Genomic DNA, 16,081 nt, shown 5'->3' with positions numbered 1-16,081 from the left:
ATATTTTTTTTAACATGGTATCCAATACGCACTTTAATCAGAAGGGCAAATTCAAATTTTTCGACGGAATATTACTTGCCGGTGTCGCCTCTTTTTAGGGTTCTATCTCAAAAGTATTTGCCTTTTAGGTTTTGAAGGAAAAAAAGGTTATTTTCTTAGTTCTTTTGAGAATCAAATTCAGGGGTTTTTTATTTGCTGGCTATTTATCGAAGCTTTGATTTTTCTACGACGAGATGAAGCTGCGGTAAAAATTAGATGAAGTCTCAGATAGGTGAATCGAAAGAAGAATGAAGGCAACCGGCGGCGGAACACAACCGGCCAACCCTTCGTATCTATGTTGTATGTATATGCATTTTCTTGATTTCTCCGTACAAATCCTTGTAAACATCGTAGATTCTAACATACTTTTTGGTCTTTTTCAATATACTTTTTGATTCTCATGTGTTTTTAAAAAATTAAGAACCTCCAACTGCTTTGGGAATTTTCACAGGCAAACAGAAGAAGGGCATAAACCCAGAGCTATGGCAAGCTTGCGTTGGTCCGCTGGTAAACCTGTCGACAGCTGGGTATTCTTTAGTCGGTTTCGTTTTGCCTCAGAGCCTTCTCTTCTTTCACTCAGACATCTCCCAAGGCAAGTTTTTTCAGAAAAAAATTAACTAATATTGTATCTTGATTATGATTTAAAGTCTGTTGTTGTTATACAGTAATTGCGGATTTTATTGACGTTTTAATCGGAAAAGATGGACTCTGAGAGCTATATGTTTGGACCCTATAAGATTGATTCAAAGGAAGTGTTTTACTATAAGGAGAATGTTTCAATATCGGGCAACGTTGGGCTACTAGCTGCGGCGAGGGTGTTGGAGGTTTACATACATTCTTCTTTTTTTCATTTTTGTATTTTCACTAGGGAATTGATACAATTTTCATATTAATGGCGATTAGGAATCAGAGGTTGATCACCAAACTCTCCCCTTTCTGCCCTAAATCCTGTCATTCCTGTCTCTTTTTTTAGTAGACATTTTGGTTTGTCTTCCTTTATTTTGTTTATCACATAATGAATTTTATTGAATGGTGTTGCGTTCATCTATGTGAAGGAATTAGAATTTTCAATTGATATTTGACGGTAATATTTGTTCGGTTCAATTTTGCCAGTCGTGACAGGTTGCATTTTGATTATTGAAGTTTCTCCCAGCCTCCCCTACGCCCATTGAAATAATACTCCCAATAATTATGTAATCACAGTTATCTTTCATTGCTTTACTGTGGTTTATGATTTAATGAATTTTTCCAATTCAAGCAGCTTCTGAAAATCCTTTCAAGGGAATTTTTACTGCGCTTCCCAAGCCCGGAGGAAGCGAGTTTGGTAAGTTTTACAGCCTTCCTGCTTTGAATGATCCTAGAATTGGTATGTGACTAATTTTTGCACCACTTGATTTCTACTATCCATTTTCCATTTATGTTTCATCTCCTCTTCTAATTGATATCATGAGTTTTTGGCGTTGCTGGAGACATTTTAGGCTATTCATGAGATGTCTAGATAATTTTTATCATATTGAGTGTTGATGTTTATGTTTATTTTACTTCAAAATGAATCTTACATTTCTTATCTGTGACATTTTAGGCCATTCATGAGTTGCATTTGAATTATATTCTTATGATATGTGCTTTGATGATCTGAATGCGCTCAAAGTAGTTGCTTTAATGTGCAATTTTCAAAATTTTCTCATATGAGGTGTTGTTAGATTACTCTATGACGAGACTATGGCAACGATATTAATCTCCCCTTCACATGTTTGTCAACCCATTTATTGCAATAGACTGAAAACCAATAGTTTGGGATGGAAACAAGAGGATCAAATTCATCTTGAGGAGTATGTATGATTTCCTTTATTGTATAGGTTCCAAAGTGCAATTCAAATCTTAATTTTGAAGTACTGGAACGAAGTGGTTGGTGGAACGAAAACATTGGAAACCTATTGAAACTTTTTATCTTGTTAGTTGAAGCACTCATGTTTCTTTAAGCCAATGCACCAAAACACGTAGTCTATTGCACTTCTTTTTAATCTTCAATTTTTTTTATTATTATCATTTAGCATATGTTTGGTAGGTGATTATAATTTGTTCAAATTATAAATAGATAGAAACGAGTGGTAAAATAAATGAGGAGTACATGTTGGTCCCATTTGATAAAAAGTAGGTTTGACTAGAAGTGATTGAAAAAATACGTACCACACGTGCTTTAATTCAACCTTATGCAAAAAAATTTCAATGCCTCTTCCTTTTCTTTTATTTACACCGCAATAAAGTTTACAACTCCAGTATTTTGTCTGAAAGCAACAGATGGAAATCTGTTCTAGGATTAACCGACACCTTCTTATGATGTGTAAGATACACTTATTTTGTTCCATTATATATAATCTTTGATAGAGCTTTTGCTTAAGGGGAGTGTTGTTTAGTCCTTCACTTTTAATTGTTGTCATTGTAACCCTTCGAAGCAAGCACTGGTTTTAAGCTGTGGCAAATATTAGCTTTATAGGAAATGCATAAGTATTAATTTATAGTTCCATTTTCCTGTAAGCACTACCCGTGGATCAAATGATACTAAATGCCAGATATGATAAAGTGTATTTTGCACGTATATGAGAGGATTGTTAGTAATATGGCAATACCTTTATAATGACGTCAGAGAAATCGTTTTCACGGTCCAGGGAGTGTTTTTCTTTAACGTTCGTCATCAACCAATTAATTTGGTTTGTTAGTTTTTAACATTGAACATGTATCCTTGAGCAGTCGGTAAACTTATGTACCACATATCTCTGTGCAAAGCATTAACAATGTGCGTGTGTGTGAGAGAGAGAAAAAGAGAGAGAGAGAGATAGATAGAGAGAGAGGGGGGGAGGGAGGGAATTATGATTTCATCCGAATCCAGTGGGAGAGTTGCATGCACCACTTATCCAACTGTAGTCCATCCCTATCTGTTCAGTGTTATTTACTTTGCAGTGCATCATATTTTTGGGTCTAAAACATTTGTTGTGGTAAATTATCTCTAACTTTTATTTTTGGTATGGGAACGTATAGTTACTATTTTCAATTGAGTGCAAACAGGAGAAATTTGCTCAAGAAGAAGCTAGCTGATGCTGATGTATCAGATGAAGATCAAAATTACCTATTCAAATTTTTAGAGAAGAAGGAAACTGAATATATGCGCATTCAGAGACACAAAATGGGTGCTGATGATTTTGAGTTATTGACAATGATTGGAAAGGGTGCTTTTGGGGAGGTAATGATTTTCACTGAAATATGACTGACTTGACCAAATGATAAGACCTCTATTATCAATCATTAGTTTCGCATTTACTATCTAATATTTGATATGCAAAATTTATAAATCATGTACATAATGTCAAACTTCACTTTTAAGCACACATTCTAATGGATCCAAAAGTATTATCAACAACCCATTTATAAATAAACCGTTTATAAATTCTTCCAAACGGACTTTGTACTTCAATTTTTTCCTGTACTATTTTATGACCCTCTAAAAGTTATTATTGTCACTTGGGTGTAATAGCTATATGTTTTGATGCTAAGCATAAAATCTAAGTATTATTGTCACTTCCCGTCGATTTTCGGTGATTTTCTTCCACTTTTATTTGTTTAATTCAACATGATGCTAGGCTAAATCTTTACATATTTGCGCACCATTAGGATAATAAATTGCTTATTCGTAGTGTTGGAAAACTCATGGTAGCTAGAGAACTATTATTGGGACATACGGACAATAAATATTAGAAATAATATTTGTGACGTGTATGATCATATGTGATAATCTTAAATGTCAATGCATGTTTGTCATATGATTTCGGACTAGGAGTAGAATCGTCTTGTGGTAACCATATGTTTATCATATCTTAGAAAAGAATAATAAATAAAAGTGAAATTATCGATTGTCGCAATGGCAAAAAATTTACATAGTTATTACTGGTTGAGAATTAGAATTAAGCATTGATCAGTGGCGTCAAAAATCTAATACGTTGACACATTTGATTTTTAAACCAACTTTCATTGTTTTCGCAAGTTTTAGTTATAAAAATTCGTTAGCTATTCATTCGATCTTTTTTATTACAAACACGAATTTAAATATATCAAATATATTAGAATTGATCATTATTTCATGTGGGACGATAACTCTCTCATCATGATTATTACTTGTACAACGAACCCATATGTTTGCGAAATTTTGACGAACGGTGCTTATTAACTCTAACTTTAACCTATGTTTGTCTCTTTCTTTTCTACTGCATTAAATATTAGCATCAAGTTTAGATTAAATTGATTTCATATACTTCTATAACAACTTAATCTACTTTGGTCCGGTGTAAATATAGGTGCTGACCTTTTATTCTATTCTGAAAGGGATTGCTTTTGAAGAAGAATGCAAAATTTCTGAACTTTAAGAATGATTTTTGTTTTTTGGAAATGGGATTGCTTCTAACAAAATCCATTGCTTTGAGACCTTTTTTTTTTTGTAAGTCAGTAAAGCTTGTTTAACACGGTCATCCATATTTTATAGGCTCTTCAACATCCAAAAGAAGCCCCGAGGTTACGAAAGAAGCTTTTAGCTAAAATGTTTTTTTTACTTAAGTGTGAGAAGGAAAGAATTTTATGAATAAGAGTGGAAATGTTAAAGGAATACACGAGTATTGAGGCGTTAGAGATTTCTTATCTAGTAACGATTGATTTTTTTTTGGGGGGGGAGCAATTCTTGTGAATTTGACTACATTATTACTCCTTGGAATGTACTTAGCATTTACCTTGATCGCGTCTGTTAGGTATAGAATTCTTTAATTCAAATATTTTGGTTAAAACTTTATGTGAAATAATGTTTCTGTTATATATTATTATTTTATTTCAATTATTTGTGAGTAAGAGGTTGCAAGCATAAATGAGAATATAGGAAATGCGCAAGGAAGAGCATCTCCCAATTTCAGGTTTGACACTTTTTGGAATTTATTTTTCTTCCATGTTCAGATGGTTGCTTTATTTTTTTTTTCCCTTACTTTATCACAGTTTAACTAAAGATATTAATAGTATGTTTGATTGCAAGCATGAAATTTACATGAAAAGAAAATAATTTCTAGGAAAATTGTCAATTAAAGTGTTTGATTGATTTTATTTTCAACCTAGAAAATGTTATATTTGTCAATTTTTTATTAATAGGTAAATAGGAGAGAGAGGGAGGGAGTAGATGAGAGAGAAAAAAATAATGAATTACCTGAAAAATAAAAATCTACTCTCCTCGAGGAAAATATTTTCCTTGTTTTGAAGGAAAATATGGTCATGTGACCAAAAGTAGGAAAATATTTTTCATGGAAAAAAATCAATGAAAATAGCTAAGAAGTAGGAATTTGGGTAGAAAAATATTGGCAATTAAACGTACTATTAATTTATATTAAAACTTTATCATGAAGATTATACGGCAAAATGTTTTGTTGGAGCCAGTTAGAAAATGAGTTATGTAGTATATGATAATCGCGCTTACTTGCACGAAATGTTCAAATTCTCTGAAAGTGACAATTAATTAGGAAATGAGAGATTTACTTTTATGTAAATCTTATAGGAATGTAGAAAGGTCGCCTATGAATGAATTATATCGTGTTAAATATTTGTACATATTGACATTAAATAAGTTAATTTTTTCTGAGTGGAGGCATGTTGACTATAAGCCATTGGATAAGAGAGTTCATTTGATGATTGTGCAAAAGAGACTAAAAGCTTGTTTGAGAGTAATTTTTCATCCAAAAAAATTGATCTTTTGATCGTTATTTCACTATTTCAGCTGTGAAGTTTGACTTCTTCTCTCATGAGTGGTTCTCACTTTTCTCCTAACGGTCACAAAATCAATTTTCAAAATCACTCCCAAACGGGGCCTAAGAAGAAATTACAGTAGGATATACTCGATCTTGTATTGACTAGTTTTGAGACTAATCAAATTCATCGCCTTTGTGACCAGATATGTTGGCGGTGTGTTTATCTTGAAATTGTTAAATTTGATTCTTTGAGGATATTTATATACATGAGCTGGGACCTTGTCCAAAAAAAGCTTTCTTTAAAGCTACTGATTAGCTTGGGTAATATGATATTTAATTATTTTCAATTTTTAATCGGTCCATGTTTTTCTATTTATCTTATCAAATTTAATCCATTAGTATTTAGTAGCATTTGAATATATGAAAGTGTACAGTAAATTGCAAGTTCTACCATATAAGATATTGTAAAAAAATTGGTAATATACCATCGTTTACGCTTTCTTTAATTACGACTTTATCCTCCTCTTAGCATATTCTCCTGCTTTGATCCAAAAATTGACTAAGGATAGAAGCAAGCTACAAGCATTAGCAACCGCTTTCATTTTATGGAAATGGGATCCCCCAATAGCTAGAGACAAAAGATTCATATGAGAAAACATAAGTAAACGGGCCTCCATGAGCCTCCAAAGATAAAGGTACATGAACAGCCATTTGATCCCCATCAAAATCTGCATTGAATTCCTTACAAACTAATGGATGTAAACAAATAGCATGCACCTTCACTAAAACGGGCTGGAATGCCTATATGCCTAATCTATGCAGAGTGGGTGCTCTAATCAGCAATACAGGATGCCCCTGCATAATTTCCTGAAGTATTTCTCATACAATCTGTTCTTTTTCCCGAATTTTACTCTTAGCAACTCCTATGTTCGGAGCAAGATGTTGTCTAATTAGACCATGAATTACAAATGTCTGGAAAAGCTCTATTGCTATTTCGCGCGAGAATCGACATCGATGTAATGAAAGTGAAGGACCCACGACGATGACGGAACGACCTGAATATTGGGTTATCCTTTTTTTGTAAGTTACTATTTAACCTCTTTATTTGAAATTTTAGAGTGATGCTATATAGCCACATTCAGTTGCAACCCTAGTTTAGCTGATCCTAGATGATTGGCTAAATGAAAGGTAAAATTAAATGACTTATTTAATTTCATTTATTATTTAATGTCAAGTTAACGCCACCTAGACCGGGGTTGTAACCCTAGTGGGGTTAATAGGATTACTCAAAATTATATGGTTGGGATATTGCTATTGCTATTGTGATTTTTTTTTTTTTTAAATTGTGTGATTGGAAAAGAAGAAATTTTTTTGGGATTATGTATAATATTATTTTATTGAAAAATGTATATTTGATGAGAAGATAGAGAAAAATGAATTATAATTTTAATAGTGCCAAACTTGGGTTAAATAATGTATGCAAGTTGCAGAGCTTGTAAAGATTGTTTTCTCAGATGGTAATAGTCATTATCTTTAATTATACCATTTTTTCTTTAATATTTAATTGTATTTATTATGCTGGGAATTTTTGTGACTTGTATGGTGAAAAGCATTTGGCAGATCAACTTTTTTTTTCGAAGTACGTCAATTTTGTTTGGCAATAGTTCATCGTGTTCCCATCAAACTTCTACGCCTAATGCTTTGTTTACTAACTCGATTAGAATCAATTTTCCTAGGGATGTGTTAGCTGTTGAACAAGTCAATTTGCTGTATTATATATGTAGGTTCACTTTTAGTACTCATCCGGAGACCAGATATATAATAAAAATATTTTTGATCTTCATGTTACCAATAATATAAATGATTGTTTTAATGTATCTTGTTATTGTAAAGTAGAGCACTTTGTATTGATATTTGCACATTGAGACATCCAAGGTCATTTATACTTAAGTCGGCCTTTATAATTTGTTGTGACGTTTCTGTACTTTTTCAAAAGGTTAGACTGCGATTTTTCTCTCATTGTTGTTATTTAAATGCTAATGTAATGAAAGAGGAATGTCTCATCCAAGGTCATTTATACTTAAGTCGGCCTTTATAATTTGTTGTGACGTTTCTGTACTTTTTCAAAAGGTTAGACTGCGATTTTTCTCTCGTTGTTATTTAAATGTTAATGTAATGAAAGAGGAATGTCTCACCTTTACTTAATGAATTTCTTCTTTTCCCTTTTTTAATTAAATTTAATATAATGAATTATGAAAATTGGCTCATATGCACCAGCCTTTGTGCAAGGAAGGCATGTGTGAAAGCTAAGATGAATATATTTTCGTTTGCTTATTTTCATAAATTTATAATTATGCTACTCTTCAAATACACTCTTAAGCACTTTGAATTTAACTCGTTGAGTTGTTGTTTATCTATCATTCTCCAAAAATTCTTTTTTTTTTTTTTTTAAAACCCATTTTCAATCATACATTATCATAATGAAATATTTTGCATGTGAATTCAAAAATTTTTCTTATCTTTCAACCATACATTATCAGAAAAATTACTATTTCAAAACTTATTCTCCCAAAAAATTCTTTCTAATAGGCATCAAATAAGTGTTGATGTTGATATAATAAGATTGTATTGTTCTTTTGTTGTCAAAATATAGATTCTAGTGTTTAATTTGAATTTAAATAATTAATATATTATACTTTTACAATTGGATAAAATATTGAAAGGTGCTTTAATTCAAAAATTATGGGATTTGTAATATCATGCATTCTTTGTGAAAAATGGTAAAGCTTGATTATTTTGTACTTTTACGTTACAAATGACATAGGTTCCGAATAAGGTGTCTCCAAATGCAATGGTTTTGTTAATAGTTGGATGTCACATTGTGGTTCCATTGTGGTAGATGACATAGCTCCAAAATTCATAGAGATTATGGAGAGTCGACTAAAATGCTTTGAAAATGACCCAAATATTGAAGATAAAGAGTCCGTGTGTTCGTTGTTTTCCAAATTGTATCCATCTATTGTTGTAGTAAATTCTTTAAATTGATTTTAATGTATTCATTCATGGAGTACTTTACATTTGTATCGTGACATCAATTTGCTTGATTATGTTAGGAATCTTAGTTCATAGTAGTGAATTTATTAACTTTAAAATGATAGATTGTTTATTTTTTTATTCAATTAGTCACGTGCTTGGAAACATGTCATGTTGGAGCAATGTTCAAGTTATGAACATCTTGTATTCAGGAAAGAGATGTTATGTTTTCATCAAGATATTCAATAAATATCTCTCGTCTATGGATAAATATTTTTTTCTGAATACGAGGTGTTCAGAGCTTGGCCATTGCCCCTAACATTATATATTTTCAAGTATCAATTGAATAAAAATAAATAATCTATCATTTTAATGATAGTGAATTCGCTGTTATAAACCAAGGTTCCTAGCATAATCAAGTAAATTAATAATTCTTATTGATTTCACGACACAAATGTAAAGTGGTTCATGAATGAATACATTAAAATTCATCTAAAGAATTCAATTGACAGATGCTTTTATCAATTGTATACAATTTAAAAAACAACGAATGCAGACTCTATCTTTAATATTTTGGTTGTCTTCAAAGTATTGCAGTTGACTTTCCATAATCTCTATGAACTTTGGAGCTATGTCTTCGACAAAAGTGGAACCCCAATGTGTCGTAAGACTATTGACAAATTCATTATATTGGGGGTAAAAGAATTAGACTTTACCATATTTAACAAAGAATGCATGATGTTTCGAATCCCACATTTTTTTAATTAAAGTGCCTTCCAAGGTTTTATCCAGTGGGAAAAGTATAATATATTGATTATCTAAATTCAAATTGGATACTAGAATTCATGTTTTGACAACGGAAGAACTATACAATCTCATCATATCAGTATCAGCAGCTATTTGATGTTTATTAGAAATAATTTTTTTTGGAAAAAATGAGTTTTGGAATGGTAATTTTTATTTTTGATAACATTGTTGAAAGGTAATAAAATATTTTATTGTGAGAATGTGATTGAAAGTGAGTTTTAAAAAAGAGTTTTTTGGGGAACGATAGACAAATAAGAGTTAAATGCCAGTAATCACAGCTTCAAAGTGTTCTAGTATTTGGGAATGATATCATTATAAATTTATGAAATTAAGTAGATAAAGATATTTTTATCTTGGTCTTTTCACATGCCAAAGGTTGATGCATATGGAAGCCAATTTTAATAATTTATCATATTAAATTTAATATAAAAGAAGAAATTTACCAAGTAAAGGTAAGACATTTCTCTCTCATTACAATATCATTTAAATAATAACAATGGAAGAAAAATTGTGGTAGAACCTTTTGAAAAGGTACATGAAATTAACGACAATTTATAAATGTTGACTTCAGCAGAGACGACTTTTGATATCTCAATGTGTAAAATCTCACAACAAACTACTCTACTTTACAAAAATATGGTACATTAAACAATTATTTATATTATTTGTAACATGAGGAACAAAAACATTTTTATTATGTATATGTATTATAAGTGAAACTGAGTATATGATACAATTGATTGGTTTGTTTAACAGCTAACACATCCTCAGGAAAATTGATTCCAATCGAGTTAGTAAACAAAGAATTAGGTGGAGAAGTTTAATGGGAACACATGAACCATTGCTGTACAAAATTGATATACTTCGGAAAAAAAGTTGATGTGCCAAATGCTTTACACCATACAAGCCATAAAAATTTCCTGCATAATAAATACAGTTAAATATTAAAAAAAAATGAATGGTATGATTCAATATAACGATTGTTTCCATCTCAGAAAAACAAGCTTTGCAGTGTGTATTATTTAGCTTTTGTTTGGGCCTATTGAAATTATAATTTTTTTCTCTATCTTCTTATCAACCATATATTTTTTAATAAAATAATATTACACGTTATCCTAAAACTTATTTTCTTTTTAAATCACAGAATTAAAAAAAACACTATTCCAACCATTAAAATTTCGAATTATGGGGGCTAAATAGTGACTTACTAAAAATGGATAACCAAATACAAAGGGTGTATAATCAAAGCAGGAGGTTATGCTAGAAGAAGAGTAAAGTCGTAATTAAAGAAAATGTAAATGACCTGATATGTTAGAACTTGTCATTGAATGCACAATTCCATGTATTCCCATACTAGTGAGTACTAACGGATTAAGTTCGATAAACTAAATAAAAAAAATGGATCGGTAAAAAATTGAAAATAATAGAATATCATCTTACCCAAACTAATTAGTAGCTTTAGAAAAAACATTCTTTAGACAAAGTCTCAGTTCATGCATATAAATTTCCTCAAAGAACCAAATTTAACAATTTCAAGGTGAATATATTGCCAACATATTATCTGGTTACAAAGGCGATTAATTTGATTGGTCTCAAAATTAGTCAATACATAATCGGATATATCATGCTGTAATTTCTTCTTATTCTCTTTTGCAAAATCATCAAATGAACTCTTTGCACCAATGACTTGTAGAACCCGAACTTTTTCGAGATCGAGGTTAGAATGCCTCCACTCAGAAAAATGAACTTATTTAATGCTAATATGTAGAAATGTTTAATGGCGGCCTTTTTTACATTTCTATAAAATTTACATTTTATGTAAATCTTCCATTTCCTGATTAATAATCACTTCCAGAGTATTTGCACATTTTGCATAAATAATAATTGCGCGATTATTATCCACTGCATATAGGGGTGGGCGCGGGTCGGTTCGGTTCGGTTCTCTTTAGAACCGAATCGAACCAAACTTTTCGGGTATCTAGTAAATGGAACCGTCGGGTCCAAATATAATTATAGAACCGTTCGGGTTCGGTTCCATTCGGTTCGGTTCGGATCGGTTCGGTTCCGTTCGGTTCTGTACCATAATTAAATTTTTTAACATTTATAACAACGTTATATAAATACGACTAATGATACATTTAATAGTTTTGGAATGTCAGAGATTAGTAAACTACCTTGTTCAAATGATCGCTACGATCAAAGCTTCAGTCGGGGAAAGTCACGGTTTCGATCGGAGGTCAGAGTGTCGGCCGACGATTGTATAAGTTTTGGAATATTAGATAGACTGCAAGAGTGAGTGCGAGAGTCGAGACAACGTTATGCACTTTATTGTAGGTGTTTAGGGTTATTTAGTGGATTTGATCTTGTTTGGCTAAGAAATGAAACAATAAAATGGGTAATTGGGCCAAAAATTAAAAAATTAGAAATGAAACAAATTATTGGGCCAAAAATTTGGATTTAGAAATCATTAATTTGTTAATTTGTTTAGAAAAAATTAAAATTAAAATAATTTGATTTACTCAATATAAAAAAAATTAGAAAGATTCGGTTCTTCGGTTCTTGGTCTAGAACCGAGAACCGAACCGTACCCGTCGGTTCTCAATTCAGATACCCGTTCGGGTATTTAATTTGACAAGAACCGTCGGGTTCGGATCGGTTCGGTTCGGTTTCGGTTCGATCGGTTCGGTTCGGGAGATTTGCCCAGCCTTAACTGCATAGCTCCTTTTCTAATTGGCTCCAACAAAATCTTTTACTATATAGTCTTCGTGATAAAATTTTAAATAGAAGTTAATATCTTTAGTTGAATTATGATAAAGTAATGGAAACGAATAAAACAACCAACTTAACATTAAATAATAAAAAAAAAAGAATAAATTTCAAAAAGTGCCAATCCTTAAATTGAGAGATGCTCTTCCGCCACATTAAAGAAGCTTGAGCTTCTTGCGCATTTTCTATATTCTTATATATGCTTGTGATTCATAAATAATTAAGATAAAATAATGATATATAACATAAACATTCCATCCTACATATAAAAGAGTCGAAGAGTTAACGGGTTTCAAGATGTCAATAGTTGAGTAGTTCTCACTTTGTGTGTTTGACCTGTTGATTAGTGGTGTTTTTTAAAAATATTTTTTTCATTCTATCTGTTGGTTGTATCCTTAGTTCTAATATTCCAGTTAAGCAAAAGATCATTTGTTACATAAAGAACTATTTAAGTGATTTTTGTTCTTATTGAATAATAAGAGGCTACATCATAAGTTTGAGTTACATAGATGAGTAATATTGTTCATACTATTAGGCATTCTTTTGTGGTGGGAGGGAAAGAAGCACTCTCATTCACAAATCCTTTATCAGCTCCTCAAGCAACTGTAGTTTTTTGGTTAATTTAATTGCATCTTCTTTTATGCATGTTTATTTGTTAATGTTAGCTGTCAATTGCTTTTGTCGTTTTAGTAATTCTACTTTCAGTAACCTTTGGTCTATTTCCTACTACTGGATTGAAATTTTTAATTATTACATTGTGTCAAGTTTCGAATTGTTTTTTCAACAATGTCATCGTGGAGTATTACGCTAGATTCCTATCTTATGATGATTTCGATATTCCTTTTCCAATTGTCATGCTATTATCAATATTAAGGTGATAATTACAGATAGGTTTGATCATTGACGACTTTATATGAGAAGACCGATTGTCAACATGGCCCATTGTTGAAATTGGTTCTACCATGAAATGTTGTGCCCAGTGCTCTAGGGGTGCTACTGATCAGTCCTTACAACATGTGATGTCAATCTTCTATTGATTTGTGACTTTGTTTAAAGCTACAACACTTTTTACATTGCAGATGTTGTTTGTTCTTTTCTGATAACAGTGATTCTTCCTATTTCTTAAAATTATTCTGAATGTTGGTAGTATCTATTGTTTTAACAATTTCAAAAAGTAAGTTCTTGGATTTTTTGCTAAGTTAATAATATATAATCGGGCAAGCCAAAAATGAGAAATGATTGCTTGTTCTCTAAGTAACTTTAACAATATTGCCTAACTGATTAGCTGATCATATTCTATTAACTATTTGTGTTTACAGGTTGAGAATGTTAAGCAACATTGTTTTCCTAATGCTTTTAATTGTCCCATGCTGGAAGAGAATGACTTCAGAAATGACAGTGTGAGTTGCTTTTGATTTCGTTTTATTTTTAGGGCTAGAGAAAGTCTTCCTATTATTTCACACAATTACAAAAATCTATAGTTCTATGAGAGCCATATGTGGTGTTGGTGTGGTTAAGGGATTCGGAAAGACCCTGTACATGACCAAGGGTGGTGGTGCTAATGTAGTAGCCTACAGTTACACCAAGGGTGATGCCCTAGGTGCTGAAATTGTCGTTACCTCTGTGCTCGTTTACAATATTTTCTCTACTACTGATGCCAAACATAAAGCTAGAGACTCACTAGTTCTTGTAAGCATTCCGCCTGTCTTTGTAAGCTTGTTTCTCTTGACATTATTGATTAGACTGAAGCGAATATAAATCATTCTTCATATTAGGTATGATTAAATGTGATTGAGCTTGAACAAGGATTGTCTTCTGTATATATAAGAATCTCTGTTTAGGTTTGGATTTGAGTTTATGTATATTCTATATATTCATTTTACTCTATTTACGACATTTCTTGATTACTAAGATAAATCAATATCTTTGGCTGATGAGTGTGTGTTAATATAAGTGGTTCCTCGCCTATCATATTCTCAAACGTCCTTGTTCGGAGCATATTTGGCTAAGCTTAAGCTTTACTTGTATTTATTAGGTAAATAAGTAAGTTGTGTAATAAGCATATTTTTTATTGGTCAAGGTTGTAACTTGTTATTATTTGAAAGTAAGAAGGGTAAACGCGTTTGTAAATAATGTGCATTTTTAAGCGTAGCCAAGTATTCAAAGAGTTATTATTTTCCATGATTTTAGCTATTTTTGTTTTGTTTTCTAGTGTTGATTTATGTATTTTATTTAATCGGTCAAGATGAAGATGTAAGAGAGGTTGAATACAGAGTATGGAATCCTTTCCACTCGAAATTGGTAGTTGCCATTCTTGGTGGAGTCAATGATATTTGTCTAATATTTTATTTATATCTATTACCCTGATAAGGTGTGTGTTTTTGTCATTAATGTTGATGCATTTTATATATCCAATAATCTTATCTGCACAATTTACTTTCTGGTCTATTTTGTTTTGAAACCTGGTGCTTGGTGTCTTTTATCTAGGAGCTACGTCAAGAACAATTATTTCTCATGTATCTAATTTTGTTGGCCCTGCAAGTAATTTTCTTTGTCGGAGCTCTATCATTTTTCCATATATTTCATGGAGTGGTGTTTATGAAATCCTGTTTGTAATTATGTTGTTTGCAGACTGGAATGGTATACGCAATGAAATTTTCTCACATAAGCAATAGGGACTTGGTCAACATGGCGAATAAGAGGGTGAATGTTATTCCTTTTTTTAAATCATTTTTGCAAACCACGTTGAGAAAGACCAACCTCCTATGTACCGTACTCTTTTTGTACCTCGAAAGGGAGAGTGGGACCAAGCATGTTCCTGCCAGAAGTAGAACCCCGTATTTCTTCTATCGTGATTAATCTTCAATCTACTCATCCATCTACAAATAGTGTGTGTGCATAATTTGAACAAGGTGTTGCTCATGCCATTATATGAGGGAAAATAGACTTGGAAAAGGAACCATGGCCAAGCATTCAGAAAGTGTCTAGAGTCTTGTATGAAAGATATTGGAGCCACATCCTAAGCTTCGACTCACTACAAAACAATTTCTGGGTAAAATATTGTTCGCGTTTGCTAAGTTATTTAATAAATATAAAATCCTTTTCATTATGCTGTAAATCAATTTGTTCGGACAATCTTCATTCTCTAATCTTCTATTTCAGGCTCTGTGCAATTTACCTATTTCTTGGAGCTTTAGTGTTCATTTTTTGCTTGGTTGCCTCTTTACCGAATCTTGACATGTTTTCTATTTTTAAGTTTGTCAACACAATTCTTTTGCTCTTGATTTGTGTTCCATTATGCATGTATAATTGATTCCGCTCCATAGTAAATATAGTTTCAAGGAAAACTTAAAAATATCTAATAATTTAAAAATTTTGTAGTTCAACAAAGTGTCTAGCTTGTTATTTATTGCTAACAATAAATATCAAACAAGTTGGCCATGAGAACCATGCTCCATAAGGGGAAAAAATGATCTTTGCACTATTAGATTGGTGGAGTAGTTGTTGTACTCAATGTTTTTAAAATCAACTCGGTCATCAACTCGAAAAAGAGAAAAGGGTCAAGGGTTGAAAGGTCGAACTAGGGTCGAACCGGGATTGAACCGGTGACTTTCATAGAATCAAAATGAAAAATATACATTTATAAAGAAGGGAAAAAATGAAAA

The 16,081-nt window shown here is 31.7% G+C and overlaps 1 protein-coding gene and 1 long non-coding RNA gene across 4 annotated transcripts; both read left to right on the top strand.

Moving 5' to 3' along the window:
• The first annotated feature begins 742 nt into the window (after positions 1-742).
• LOC111384471 lies at positions 743-15,578 on the top strand. Of its 3 annotated transcripts, none has more exons than XR_002700913.1 (5): positions 743-863; positions 1,301-1,363; positions 3,106-3,280; positions 13,736-13,816; positions 13,898-14,454. XR_002700913.1 is itself a non-coding variant. In XM_023008749.1 (5 exons), the coding sequence occupies exons 3-5, from the start codon at positions 3,203-3,205 to the stop codon at positions 15,273-15,275; spliced, it is 387 nt and encodes a 128-aa protein (XP_022864517.1). In that variant the 5' UTR covers positions 743-863; positions 1,298-1,363; positions 3,106-3,202; the 3' UTR covers positions 15,276-15,578. The 3 variants fall into 3 exon arrangements, 1 of the variants encoding a protein (XP_022864517.1); XM_023008749.1 differs by lacking the exon at positions 13,898-14,454 and adding an exon at positions 15,048-15,578 and having other exon boundaries at positions 1,298-1,363; XR_002700912.1 differs by having other exon boundaries at positions 13,736-14,456.
• Positions 3,287-8,039, top strand: LOC111384472. Its single transcript, XR_002700914.1, has 2 exons — positions 3,287-7,745; positions 7,880-8,039. It is a non-coding gene; the product is annotated as an uncharacterized LOC111384472 (long non-coding RNA).
• Positions 15,579-16,081: the final 503 nt, after the last annotated feature.

Source organism: Olea europaea, unplaced genomic scaffold (genome assembly GCF_002742605.1).
Source record: "Olea europaea var. sylvestris unplaced genomic scaffold, O_europaea_v1 scaffold2924, whole genome shotgun sequence".
Taxonomy (NCBI): Eukaryota; Viridiplantae; Streptophyta; class Magnoliopsida; order Lamiales; family Oleaceae; genus Olea; species Olea europaea.
The sequence above is the reverse complement of the archived record's forward strand: the minus strand, read 5'-3'. Positions and strand labels throughout refer to the sequence as shown.